A 12,526-nucleotide genomic window follows, 5' to 3' on the forward strand; every position below is an offset into this window, starting at 1 on the left:
AGTGGCTTCGGGACAAGTCACTGAATGTACTTGAGTGACCCAGCCAGAGCCCGGACTTGAACCCGATCTAAGATCTCTGGAGAGACCTGAAAATAGCTGTGCAGCAATGCTCCCCATCCAACCTGACAGAGCTTAAGAGGATCTGCAGAGAAGAATGGGAGAAGCTCCCCAAATACAGGTGTGCCAAGCTTGTAGCGTCATACCCAAAAAGACTCTAGGCTGTAATCGCTGCCAAAGGTGCTTCAACTAAGTACTGAGTAAAGGGTCTGAAAACTTATGTAAATGTGATTTTTTTTTTACTGCTTTTGCTTTGTCATTATGGGGTATTGTGTGTAGATTGATGAAGAAAAAAACTATTTAATCAATTTTAGAATAAGGCTGTAATGTAACATAATTTGGAAAAAGTCAAGGGGTCTGAATACTTTCTGAATGAACTGTATGCCGAGCATCTTGAAAAAAAACTCTCCCTGCTAGGAAGGCTTAGGTTGGATCACAAAAGTGTGTGTGAGAACATTTTGAAATGTGGCTAAATAGTGTTTAACTTGTTTAAACTACAACCTAACCTTTGCTCCTTGTCCCCATTGGCTCCTTAAGGTCCAATCAGTCAGAAGATGTACGCTGTGTTGCCCTGTGGAGGCATTGGGGTGAGTCGTCCGTCCATTCAATCTATCCATCCATCCAACCATCTACCAACCCTTTAAATACACCAGTCCATCCATCTCATATGTCCTTTAGTCCAATCCATTTGTTTGATTGCTACCAAATGCATTTATAATGGAGGTACATTTACATTTTAGTTAGAGGTAGAGATTGGATAATAATACAGTATCAGAAAGTGTCATGCAGTTTAATTGTAGGATATTCATTAAACATAAGCGGCACAAAGCTGAGCATTACATCACCTACAGCAGTGTCATCATTATGTTATCAGTGTTAAAAGAACAGTAGCAGGGTGGTGATGAGTGTATACTCTATTGCCCTCTGCAGGTGGACAGTGACACTGTGTGGAACGAGATGCACTCCTCGGGCGCTGTCCGAATGGCTGTTGGCTGCGTCATCGAGCTGGCTTTCAAAGTGGCCGCCGGGGAACTTAAGGTAACAGAGTGTAGAGTTATATTACCAGCCTCTCCATTCCACTACCGTTTGATTGAAAGTTGTTAGGGGCAACCTTTCACCTTAATTTAAAATGAACAATATGTAATAATCATGTAATATACACTGTGGGTTTGTTCATGGGTGGACACGGTAGTAGCCTAATCATTAAGCACTTGTTTTGTCGATGGATAGGCCTACTCAACATTTTCCTAATGAACTGTTTCTCTCTCTCTCTCTTGTTCTCTTTCTCACTCCTCTCCATTTCAGAATGGTTTTGCTGTGGTGCGTCCACCAGGCCATCACGCTGAGGAATCCACTGCCATGTGAGTACATCCAGGGAATCATCGGTAGGGCAGGGGAGTGGCTAGGGGGCATCAGGGGAGTTGGTTGAAGTTTAATAGAGACATGACGTGTGCGATGGTTGATACAATAATTGGTACAAGCGTCCATTTTGAGTAGCTACCGGGTAGTGCCCTTAAACAATCTCCCTGTTTCTGTTGATAAAAGAAAAACAGACATATTTTGTGTCTGTCTTTGTCTGCAGGGGCTTCTGCTTCTTCAACTCAGTGGCCATCACAGCCAAGCTGCTAAAGCAGAAATTAGGAGTGGGCAAGATCCTCATCGTGGACTGGGTGAGTGGGTCGTACAGTGAGGGAAAAAAGTATTCGATCCCCTGCTGATTTTGTACGTTTGCCCACTCACAAAGACATGATCAGTCTGTAATTTTAACGGTAGGTTTATTTGAACAGTGAGAGACAGAATAACAACAACAAAATCCAGAAAAACGCATGTCAAAAATGTTATACATTTATTTGCATTTTAATGAGGGAAATAAGTATTTGACCCCTCTGCAAAACATGACTTAGTACTTGGTGGCAAAACCCTTGTTGGCAATCACAGAGGTCAGACATTTCTTGTAGTTGGCCACCAGGTTTGCACACATCTCAGGAGGGATTTTGTTCCACTCCTCTTTGCAGATCTTCTCCAAGTCATTAAGGTTTCGAGGCTGACATTTGGCAACTCTAACCTTCAGCTCCCTCCACAGATTTTCTATGGGATTAAGGTCTGGAGACTGGCTAGGCCACTCCAGGACCTTAATGTGCTTCTTCTTGAGCCACTCCTTTGTTGCCTTGGCCGTGTATTTTGGGTCATTTTCATGCTGGAAAACCCATCCACGACCCATTTTCAATGCACTGGCTGAGGGAAGGAGGTTCTCACGCAAGATTTCACGGTACATGGCCCCGTCCATAATCCCTTTAATGTGGTGAAGTTGTCCTGTCCCCTTAGCAGAAAAACACCCCCAAAGCATAATGTTTCCACCTCCATGTTTGACAGTGGGGATGATGTTCTTGGGGTCATAGGCAGCATTCCTCCTCCTCCAAACACGGCGAGTTGAGTTGATGCCAAAGATCTCGATTTTGGTCTCATCTGACCACAACACTTTCACCCAGTTCTCCTCTGAATCATTCAGATGTTCATTGGCAAACTTCAGACGGCCCTGTATATGTGCTTTCTTGAGCAGGGGGACCTTGCGGGCGCTGCAGGATTTCAGTCCTTCACGGCGTAGTGTGTTACCAATTGTTTTCTTGGTGACTATGGTCCCAGCTGCCTTGAGATCATTGACAAGATCCTCCCGTGTAGTTCTGGGCTGATTCCTCACCGTTCTCATGATCATTGAAATACCACGAGGTGAGATCTTGCATGGAGCACCAGGCCGAGGGAGATTGACAGTTCTTTTGTGTTTCTTCCATTTTTGAATAATCGCACCAACTGTTGTCACCTTCTCACCAAGCTGCTTGGTGATGGTCTTGTAGCCCATTCCAGCCTTGTGTAGGTCTACAATCTTGTCCCTGACATCCTTGGAGAGCTCTTTGGTCTTGGTCATGGTGGAGAGTTTGGAATCTGATTGATTGCTTCTGTGGACAGGTGTCTTTTATACAGGTAACAAGCTGAGATTAAGAGCACTCCCTTTAAGAGTGTGCTCCTAATCTCAGCTCGTTACCTGTATAAAAGACACCTGGGAGCCAGAAATCTTTCTGATTGAGAGGGGGTCAAATACTTATTTCCCTCATTAAAATGCAAATCAATTTATAACATTTTTGATATGCGTTTTTCAGGATTTTTTTGTTGTTATTCTGTCTCTCACTGTTCAAATAAACCTACCATTAAAATTATAGACTGATCATTTCTTTGTCAGTGGGCAAACGTACAAAATCAGCAGGGGACCAAATACTTTTTTCCCTCACTGTATGTTGTTAGTGAGGCCCTGTGTGCTAGTGCGGCCCTGTATGTGCTAGTGTTGTCATGATACCAAAACATATACCATACGTTATGTGATCAATGCTTGCCATGTATTATTATTCACATATCCATTCTCTCTCTCCAGGATATTCACCATGGTAACGGGACACAGCAGGCCTTTTACAACGACCCCAACGTCCTTTACATTTCCATGCATCGCTACGACGATGGAAACTTCTTCCCCGGCAGTGGGGCTCCTGAAGAGGTGGGGGTTGGACCTGGTGTTGGCTTCAACACAAACATTGCGTGGACAGGGGGCGTAGAACCGCCCATGGGTGACGTGGAGTACCTGACTGCCTTCAGGTGAAGAGACTGTTATTGGTCATTAGCTGAACGAGCACAACATTGGCATTGATCTTTCATTCATATGAACAGGCTCTGCTTATTTAGCAATTTGCACACTGCTTAGATCTTGCAGATGGTCTGGAAACATAAGACATTACAATGTCGTTCTCCATCTTGTCTGCTATACAGGACGGTGGTGATGCCCATAGCCAACGAGTTCTCCCCTGACGTGGTCCTAGTGTCGGCTGGGTTTGATGCCGTGGAGGGCCACCAGTCCCCTCTGGGAGGATACAACGTCACTGCTAAATGTAAGTTGAACATTACTCTGTCTTTACGTGTCTCCGTTTTTCTGCCAAGCCTTTTCCATAGAGTGTGCTTTTATAGGAGGGTCCTCCAGCTAACTGTATATGCTTAACACTACTACCCCCTGCTGGAAGAATAGTACTAAACCACTAGAAGAAAAGCCAGACACTCCATAGGAACATTGAAGTACCTCAATTATTTCCTGTCAAATGGGGCCTTTACACAAAACTAGAATTCCCACGCAAACCTCTCCTATTTACATCAATGCATGATTTACTCAGAAGATTATACTCAGTACAGGGTCAGTAGAGTGTTGAACCCTTCTCAGGTTTCGGCCACCTCACCAAGCAGCTGATGAAGCTGGCGGGGGGACGTGTGGTCCTGGCGCTGGAAGGAGGTCACGACCTCACAGCCATCTGTGACGCCTCAGAGTCCTGCGTGGCGGCCCTGCTCGGCGACGAGGTATAACATCATCCGCTATAGGAGGAGGGGAGAGTGGCGTGATGTCACATACACTACATGTCATTTGGTAGAGATGGATGTAATTGTTCAGAGAGGAAATTCTTTGTGATGTAAAAACAAATGTTTCTGTCTATCTCTCCCTCCCTCTACAGTGGCTTGCGAAAGTATTCACCCCCCCCCCCCCCCCCCCATTTTGTTGCCTTACAACCTGGAATTAAAATTGATTTTGGGGGGGTTTGTATCATTTGATTTACACAACATGCCTACCACTTTGAAGATGCAAAATATTTTTTCTTGTGAAACAAACAAGAAATAAGACAAAAAAACAGAATTTGAGCGTGCATAACTATTCACCCCCCTCAAAGTCAATACTTTGTAGAGCCACCTTTTGCAGCAATTACAGCTGCAAGTCTCTTGGGGTATGTCTCTATAAGCTTGGCACATCTAGCCACTGGGATTTTTACCCATTCTTCAAGGCAAAACTGCTCCAGCTCCTTCAAGTTGGATGGGTTCCGCTGTGTACAGCAATCTTTAAGTCATACCACATATTCTCAATTGGATTGAGGTCTGGGCTTTGACTAGGCCATTCCAAGACATTTAAATGTTTCCCCTTAAACCACTTGAGTGTTGCTTTAGCAGTATGCTTAGGGTCATTGTCCTGCTGGAAGGTGAACCTCCGTCCCAGTCTCAAATCTCTGGAAGACTGAAACAGGATTTTCCCTCAAGAATTTCCCTGTATTTAGCACCATCCATCATTCCTTCAATTCCGACCAGTTTCCCAGTCCCTGCCGATGGGAAAACATCCCCACAGCATGATGCTGCCACCACCATGCTTCACTGTGGGGATGGTGTTCTCGGGGTGATGAGAGCTGTTGGGTTTGCGCCAGACATAGCGTTTTCCTTGATGGCCAAAAAGCTCAATTTTAGTCTCGTCTGACCAGAGTACCTTCTTCCATATGTTTGGGGAGTCTCCGATATGCCTTTTGGCGAACACCAAACGTGTTTGCTTATTTTTTTCTTTAAGCAATGGCTTTTTTCTGGCCACTCTTCCGTAAAGCCCAGCTCTGTGGCGTGTACGGCTTAAAGTGGTCCTATGGATAGATACTCCAATCTCCGCTGTGGAGCTCCGTGGGATGTTCAAAGTTTCTGATATTTTTTTATAACCCAACCCTGATCTGTACTTCTCCACAACTTTGTCCCTGACCTGTTTGGAGAGCTCCTTGGTCTTCATTGTGCGACTTGCTTGGTGGTGCCCCTTGCTTAGTGGTGTTGCAGACACTGGGGCCTTTCAGAACAGGTGTATATATACTGAGATCATGTGACACTTAGATTGCACACAGGTGGACTTTATTTAACTAATTATGTGACTTCTGAAGGTAATTGGTTGCACCAGATCTTATTTAGGGGCTTCATAGCAAAGGGGGTGAATACATATGCACGCACCACTTTTCAGTTATTTATTCTTTAGAATTTTTTTTAACAAGTTATTTGGACTATTTTGTATATGTCCATTACATGAAATCCAAATAAAAATCAATTTACATTACAGGTTGTAATGCAACAAAATAGGAAAAATGCCAAGGGGGATGAATACTTTTGCAAGGCACTGTACACTCTCTCTCTGTTTATCTCTCCCTCCCTCTACTCTCTCTCTCTGTCAGTTGGACCCCCTGCCCCAGGCTGTCCTGCAACAGAAGCCCTGCCCAAAAGCTGCTGCCTCTCTGGAGAGGGTCATCGAGATACAGAGTGAGTTAGTCAGCTAAAATCAAAATTATCATTGTGTTTTACCTGCACATATGCACTTAGTTGTGTTTGCGTCATTTGTATCACGTCACCCTTAAAACTGACACGACTCTCTCGCTCTCTCCCTCCCTTATCTTTCTCTCCCTGCAGGTAAACACTGGAGCTCTCTCCAAAGGTTGGCTCCCACGGTGGGCCAGTCCTTAATGGATGCCCAGCGGAGAGAGAAGGACGAGGCCGACACGGTCACCGCCATGGCATCGCTCACCGTGGATACTGAGCAGGCTGCCGCTTCCACCGTCTCCACGGAGACTAGCAGGTAAACACCTGCACCATTCACTCTTGAGGATTTTATGTGGTTTTGGAATGGCTGTTTTAAGACATCAGATTCATTCACAAGGCTGTGGGCCTGAAGTTCCACTGAGACTTGTTAAAGTGTATACTTATCATATAGGTTTTGCCCTACCTTCATTGGTAGGGGCTTTAATTTTGGCATGACTAAGAGGCTTGTCTTGCTGTTTCCTGTTTGGTGTACCTGCAGGTCTACAGAAGAGCCAATGGAAGAGGAGCCTGTCTTGTAGGAGGAAACAGAGAGTTGTCACGACAGCGCAACACCTTTGTCTCCACGTCCTTTGGCACTAGCCTTCTCCTGTCACCCCCTCCTCTCCTCTTTCCAGCCCTCTCCCTCGCCTCACCTCCTTCCGTCCGTTTTCTGAGGATTGATGGACTTGTGCTAGCCTCCCTTTCCACCTCACTGAGGTGAGTGTGTTAAAGTGTGTGTGGGAGAGGGGAGGCGGAACACACACACTGACCTAAAGGGGGCAGCGGCGGATATTCGTGATTGGTGGAAAAGCAGGAAGAGGCTGGACCTTTTGAGGAGCCTGTGTCTTTTGCTTTTTTCTTTCAATCTTTTTTGTATTCGTGGAAAAAGCAAAAGGCCGTGGATCCAGGAGGGTGCCTCGGCTATGGGGCCCGAGAAGCTTTGTACATTTCTTGTCATACTTTATACTTTTCAGGAACATTAGAACTGAAAAAGCCAACAAGCAGCAAAAGTATTTCAACAGCCACAAATACACTCAAACACACCCGCATTATACTATACACACTAAGTTCCCAACAGAGGAACAACAATGGGGTTGTATCAATGAATAATGCTCTTCCTTTTAGAGCATGCGTACGTCTGTTCCTATTTCGTGTCTGTCATTTGGTATTCTCGTGCGTCTGTTCAATAATCTGTTCAAGAAGCACACAAACATAAATGATATATGTATATTTGCATAAATAAATAAATACTGTATATTCCTTTCACTGTATCCGATATCAGCTGTGGTTGTGGAGTGGAGGTCGAGCTGTGGAGCCTGCCAAGGGGGACTTACTGGCTGAAGGAGACAACATATCTCTCCAATTCAGCACTTTCTTTTTTCCTTCAGGAAGCCTCAGCTCCCTCCACTTTGTATGGGACAGAAGGCATTTTGAGGTGGTTTTTACCCTTCTACTTTGTTTGGACTATCAAAAAAAGACACAAATACACACCCACACTCAAACTTACCGCCTGGTGCAATGAAAGCCCACGGATTGGACGAGCAAGGATTCTGTGGAATGATGCTTGGATTATAAACTTGTTGTCTCACGCATGCTGCTGGGACTGGGAGACTTGTGGTGGTCATGAGACTGGAGAAATACGTTTTTAGAAGAAGAACTTGGTGCCTTTTATATAAAATATCCCTGATAACACCAACTACACCACCACTTAGCGGAACACAGGACAGAAAGACAAATCCACACACTTGTTACTCTCATGTCTGTTTTGTTTTTATTTTTGTTTGCTTGTTTCTTTCTTTCAAAATGCCTTAATTTCCTCCAGAGAATGCACCATTTTAGCCATCTCCACAGAGATAGGATTCTACTCCTATGTCCTCTCTTTTTTCCTCTTTCTTTCTGGGTTTGTGTAATACTCTAGGTCAAAGGTCAGTGTGGCCTTAACGACTGAGTTTTTTTGCGTCCTTTATCAATCCCGGGCCGTACATACGCGGCTGACGGTATGATTGTGAGGAAATCTGAACGCTACAACGACCAACTTTTTTTTGCTATGTCACTTGTAAATCCTGTATCCTGTTCTGTTCTGGCTAACCCCTCAACCTGAGACAGTTCAATCACGAACTCTTTGTTTTTCCATTTGTTTAGAGAGGAAGGACTGAACTTGGTCACTTTTTTAAACAAACATTTTATTTTGTAAAAAAATAAGATATATACGAATAATGATAATAACAGTGTTAATCCAATCAAATTGGATATGAATATTATATTTGAGAAGAGTAAAAAAAAGACTTAATGTTAAAGCCACCTAAGCACATTGGGTTTCTGTTTTCCAATCAATGTTTTGTTGTTTTTTCTAAGTGCCATTTGTTTATTCACACACAAAAAAAAGAGACAAAACAGAAATGGTGATTTGGTGATATGGGAGTGGATCTCATTTGGCAAATAATGATGAGCAAGCACCACTTTAGATGTTTACACTGCAATACCCCGATCCCTCGAAACTGTTGCCCACTTGTCAGCTGCCATAAACCCTTTATTTGACTTAGTGTCCAGGTGCTGTTTTATCTGGCCTCCGTTGTTGCCATCAATATTTATATTTCTCAATCAATGAAAAGTGCTTGCACTTGATGCATATGATAAAACAAATTAAATACTAAGAGGTCTTTGGAAAATATATATTTTTCAGTGGGAATTAGCACAATCTATTATAATCATGCTTAAGGAATTCATACAAATCAAGTAGCCTATATCTACTACAGTATGGAAACTGACACCTTCCTTAAAGACATGCTCCAGAACTTTGGCGACTACTAAGTATTTTTTAAACCTCCCGCTTTGGGCTGGATGTGTCAATGTGTAGTTCATACATGCATAATCTAGGAGCAGAATTTACTGTCTTACCTCAATTAGCTACGAAATCCCTAGTTTAAAAGCAACTGTTTTTCTGGATGCTGTGCTGCACCATTTTCCCTACATTTTCCCCCAACTGGGCCAGCCCCCTAGCAATTTGAGTTCAACCAATGAGCTTCTGCCCCTCGCCATATGAGTCACAGCTAGCAAGATGCACATGATGCACCTACAGCAGAGAAAGAGAGAGATCAATGACGTGGTGCACATATCTGCACATATGTGAACACTACTTTCAGAACTACTGGCGAAAAAGTATACAGAAGTACCGGAGAATCTCTTTAACCAGCATACACTCAGAAGAGAATGTGTGGTGCAGAGTGCTTGTGATTGATCATTTTGTTTTATTTCAAGCAATGCACCATAACACTGACCAAGTCTTCTGCATTTCATTTGTCTTCTTTATTAAGGTAAAAAACAATCATTAAGGAATAGGTTATTTCTATAGAGTTCTTCCCTCTAATCATATCTTTAATTCTGTATCTGTCCATTCACCATCGTATGGCACTTTTGGCCCTTTGTCACACAACTGTATATTGTACTTATCTACATACTGTAATAACTATACAGTGATGATGTTTTCATGAACGTTAAAGGGGTGTCAACGCCTAACTCCCTCACTAGTTAACCTTCTTCATATGAAACACAAAGGGCTAGCCTAGTTCAATCCAAAATTAAATGTTTTATTAGTGGTTTTCAGCCCTGTCATTTGAAGTCGATATGACTCCATGTCCATCTCAAGTAGATCAAGCTTTATGCTCCAATCCCAAATGAATGGGAAAGATTGACACAGTCTGATTTCACCATTTTAGACAGTACCAATCTTTCCCATTTATTTGGGATTCAAGCATACAGTGCATTCGGAAAGTATTCAGACCTTCACTTTTTCCACATTTTGTTACGTTACAGCCTTATTCTAAATTGGATGAAATAATTTTTTTCCCCTCAATCTACACACAATACCCCATAATGACAAAGCGAAAACAGTTTTTTTGAAATTTTTGCAAATATATTAAATAAAAACCTGTGGTAAATTCTATTGATTTGACATGATTTGGAAAGACACACACCTGTCTATATAAGGTCCCACAGTTGACAGTGCATGTCAGAGCAAAAACCAAGCCATGAGGTCGAAGGAATTGTCCATAGCGCTCCGAGACAGGATTGTGTCGAGGCACAGATCTGCAGCATTGAAGGTCCACCAGAAAAAAAGTGGCCTCCATCATTCTTAAATGGAATATGTTTTGAACGACCAGGACTCTTCCTAGAGCTGGCCCCCCAGCCAAACTGAGCAATCGGGGGACAAGGGCCTTGGTCATGGAGGTGAACAAGAACCCGATGGTCACTCTGACAGTGCTCCAGAGTTCCTCTGTGGAGATGGGAGAACCTTCCAGAAGGACAACCATCTCTGCAGCACTCCACCAATCAGGCCTTTATGGTAGAGTGGTCAGACGGAAGCCACTCCTCAGTAAAAGGCACATGACAGCCCGCTTGGAGTTTGCCAAAAGGCACCTAAAGCACTCTCAGAAACAAGATTCTGTGGCCTGATGAAATCAAGATTGAACTCTTTGGCCTGAATGCCAAGCGTCATATCTGGAGGAAACCTGGCACCATCCCTACGGTGAAGCATGGTGGTGGCAGCATCATGCTGTGGGGATGGTTTTCAGCGGCCGGGACTGGGAGACTAGTCAGGATTGAGGGAAAGATGAACAGAGCAAAGTACAGAGAGATCCTTGATGAAAACCTGCTCCAGAGCGCTCAGGACCTCAGACTGGGGTTCACCTTCTAACAGGACAACGACCCTAAGCACACAGCCAAGACAACGCAGGAGTGGCTTTGGGACAAGTCTCTGAATGTCCTTGAGTGGCCTAGCCAGAGCTTGGACTCAAACCCGATCGAACATCTCTGGAGAGACCTGAAAATAGCTGCGCAGCGACACTCCCCATTCAACCTGACAGCGCTTGAGAGGATCTGCGGAGAAGAATGGGAGAAACTCCCCAAATACAGGTGTGCCAAGCTTGTAGTGTCATACCCAAGAAGACTCAAGGCTGTAATTGCTGCCAAAGGTGCTTCAATAAAGTACTGCGTAAAGGTTCTGAATACTTGTGTAAATGTTTACTTTTTAATTTTTTATAATTTGACAAAATGTGTGTAGATTGATGAGGGGAAATACAATTTATTCAATTTCAGAATAAGGCTGTAACATAACAAAATGTGGAAAAAGTGAAGGGGTCTGAATACTTTCCGAATGCACGGTATAGCTAGATCTACTTAACCAATGGTGTGGGACTTGGAATCATGTTGACATTAGAGCACCTTCAAGGTCTGAAAATGTCTGATAAACTTTGAATTGTGAGTGAACTACCCCTTTAACTTCATACAGTCCCCTAATAGCTCCCGTTGTCATACCGACCATGGTTTGCTCTTTCTGTGTTGGTTTCCAGTGGTACTACTTCCAAGGCGGAGCACATGTTACCTGACATCACACAAAAAAACAGGCATTGGCCATTTGACGGAACTCTAATCACGGTGTTGTCACAATCATGTCACCGGGGTAGGAATTGAGACACTCTTCACTTCCAAAACTGTTGGTGGATGCCACTGTACTCACATATGTAATATACACAGAGGTTCCTACTTCCTTTACATGTGGCTATGGTGTGTGTGTGGGGAGGGGGGGTGCTTGCAGTACATGGGACTACTGTGACCTTGTTTTGTAATGTGTTCATGTAGATCACTGACCATTTGAGATTTGGTGCATAGCTCCACCTTGTATGGCATATATAACGGTTATTGGGCTGTCCCGTGGGTGAGATGGAATATAAAAGAATTACCCTATTTATTTTATTGAACTGATGTGTGTTTTGGAGGTCAGGGCTTTTTTCCTGTGGGTATGTTGGAGGGGCAGCAAAAAAACAACACTCAAATCAAGAGAGAGGCTACTCAGAATAGAGGAATGTTTTTGTGTGGTGCGCTAGACAAAACAACTACTACTAGTGGCAACCATGCAAATATGTTCTGTCTTTTATTTTTCTTTCGAAACAGATACTGGAAGACGTCCAAGTCTGTGTAAATGATATCGACTTATCCACCATTGAAGATAGCTTTATTGTTGCTGCCACACTATTTTGCTATTCAGTAAATAATGTATATTTATTGATATTTCATACGTTGTGTATATGTAGTGACCTATGATCGTCAAGGTTCAAAGAGTAATTGACTTTGGAAAGAGAAGTGTGTCTCTTACATTGTGTCCTTCCACTGCGCTGGTGTTTCAATCTCCACTTTCTGTGGTTGGATGTTTGAATATGTGACCGTCTTTTACCTTATATTTTAAATATATTCTTTCTCTCTCTATTCTGGTCATAACTAATGCAGACGTTTTGAATTTATC

General features: G+C 43.4%; 1 protein-coding gene across 4 annotated transcripts in view; it reads left to right on the top strand.

Moving 5' to 3' along the window:
- Window positions 1-10,171, top strand: part of LOC311100504 (histone deacetylase 5-like) — a 93,753-nt gene extending 83,582 nt beyond the window's left edge. For all 4 annotated transcript variants that reach the window (XM_084141426.1, XM_084141425.1, XM_084141423.1 and 1 more), the window contains 10 exons: window positions 595-644; window positions 988-1,095; window positions 1,363-1,418; window positions 1,640-1,727; window positions 3,482-3,699; window positions 3,871-3,989; window positions 4,313-4,446; window positions 6,108-6,192; window positions 6,340-6,505; window positions 6,728-10,171. In XM_084141426.1, coding sequence (XP_083997552.1) covers window positions 595-644; window positions 988-1,095; window positions 1,363-1,418; window positions 1,640-1,727; window positions 3,482-3,699; window positions 3,871-3,989; window positions 4,313-4,446; window positions 6,108-6,192; window positions 6,340-6,505; window positions 6,728-6,767 — 1,064 coding nt within the window. In that variant the 3' untranslated portion in view covers window positions 6,768-10,171. The remainder of the gene's footprint in view (window positions 1-594; window positions 645-987; window positions 1,096-1,362; window positions 1,419-1,639; window positions 1,728-3,481; window positions 3,700-3,870; window positions 3,990-4,312; window positions 4,447-6,107; window positions 6,193-6,339; window positions 6,506-6,727) is intronic.
- The last annotated feature ends 2,355 nt before the right edge of the window (window positions 10,172-12,526 follow it).

Source organism: Coregonus lavaretus, assembly GCF_964263955.1.
Source record: "Coregonus lavaretus genome assembly, chromosome: 2".
Taxonomy (NCBI): domain Eukaryota; kingdom Metazoa; phylum Chordata; class Actinopteri; order Salmoniformes; family Salmonidae; genus Coregonus; species Coregonus lavaretus.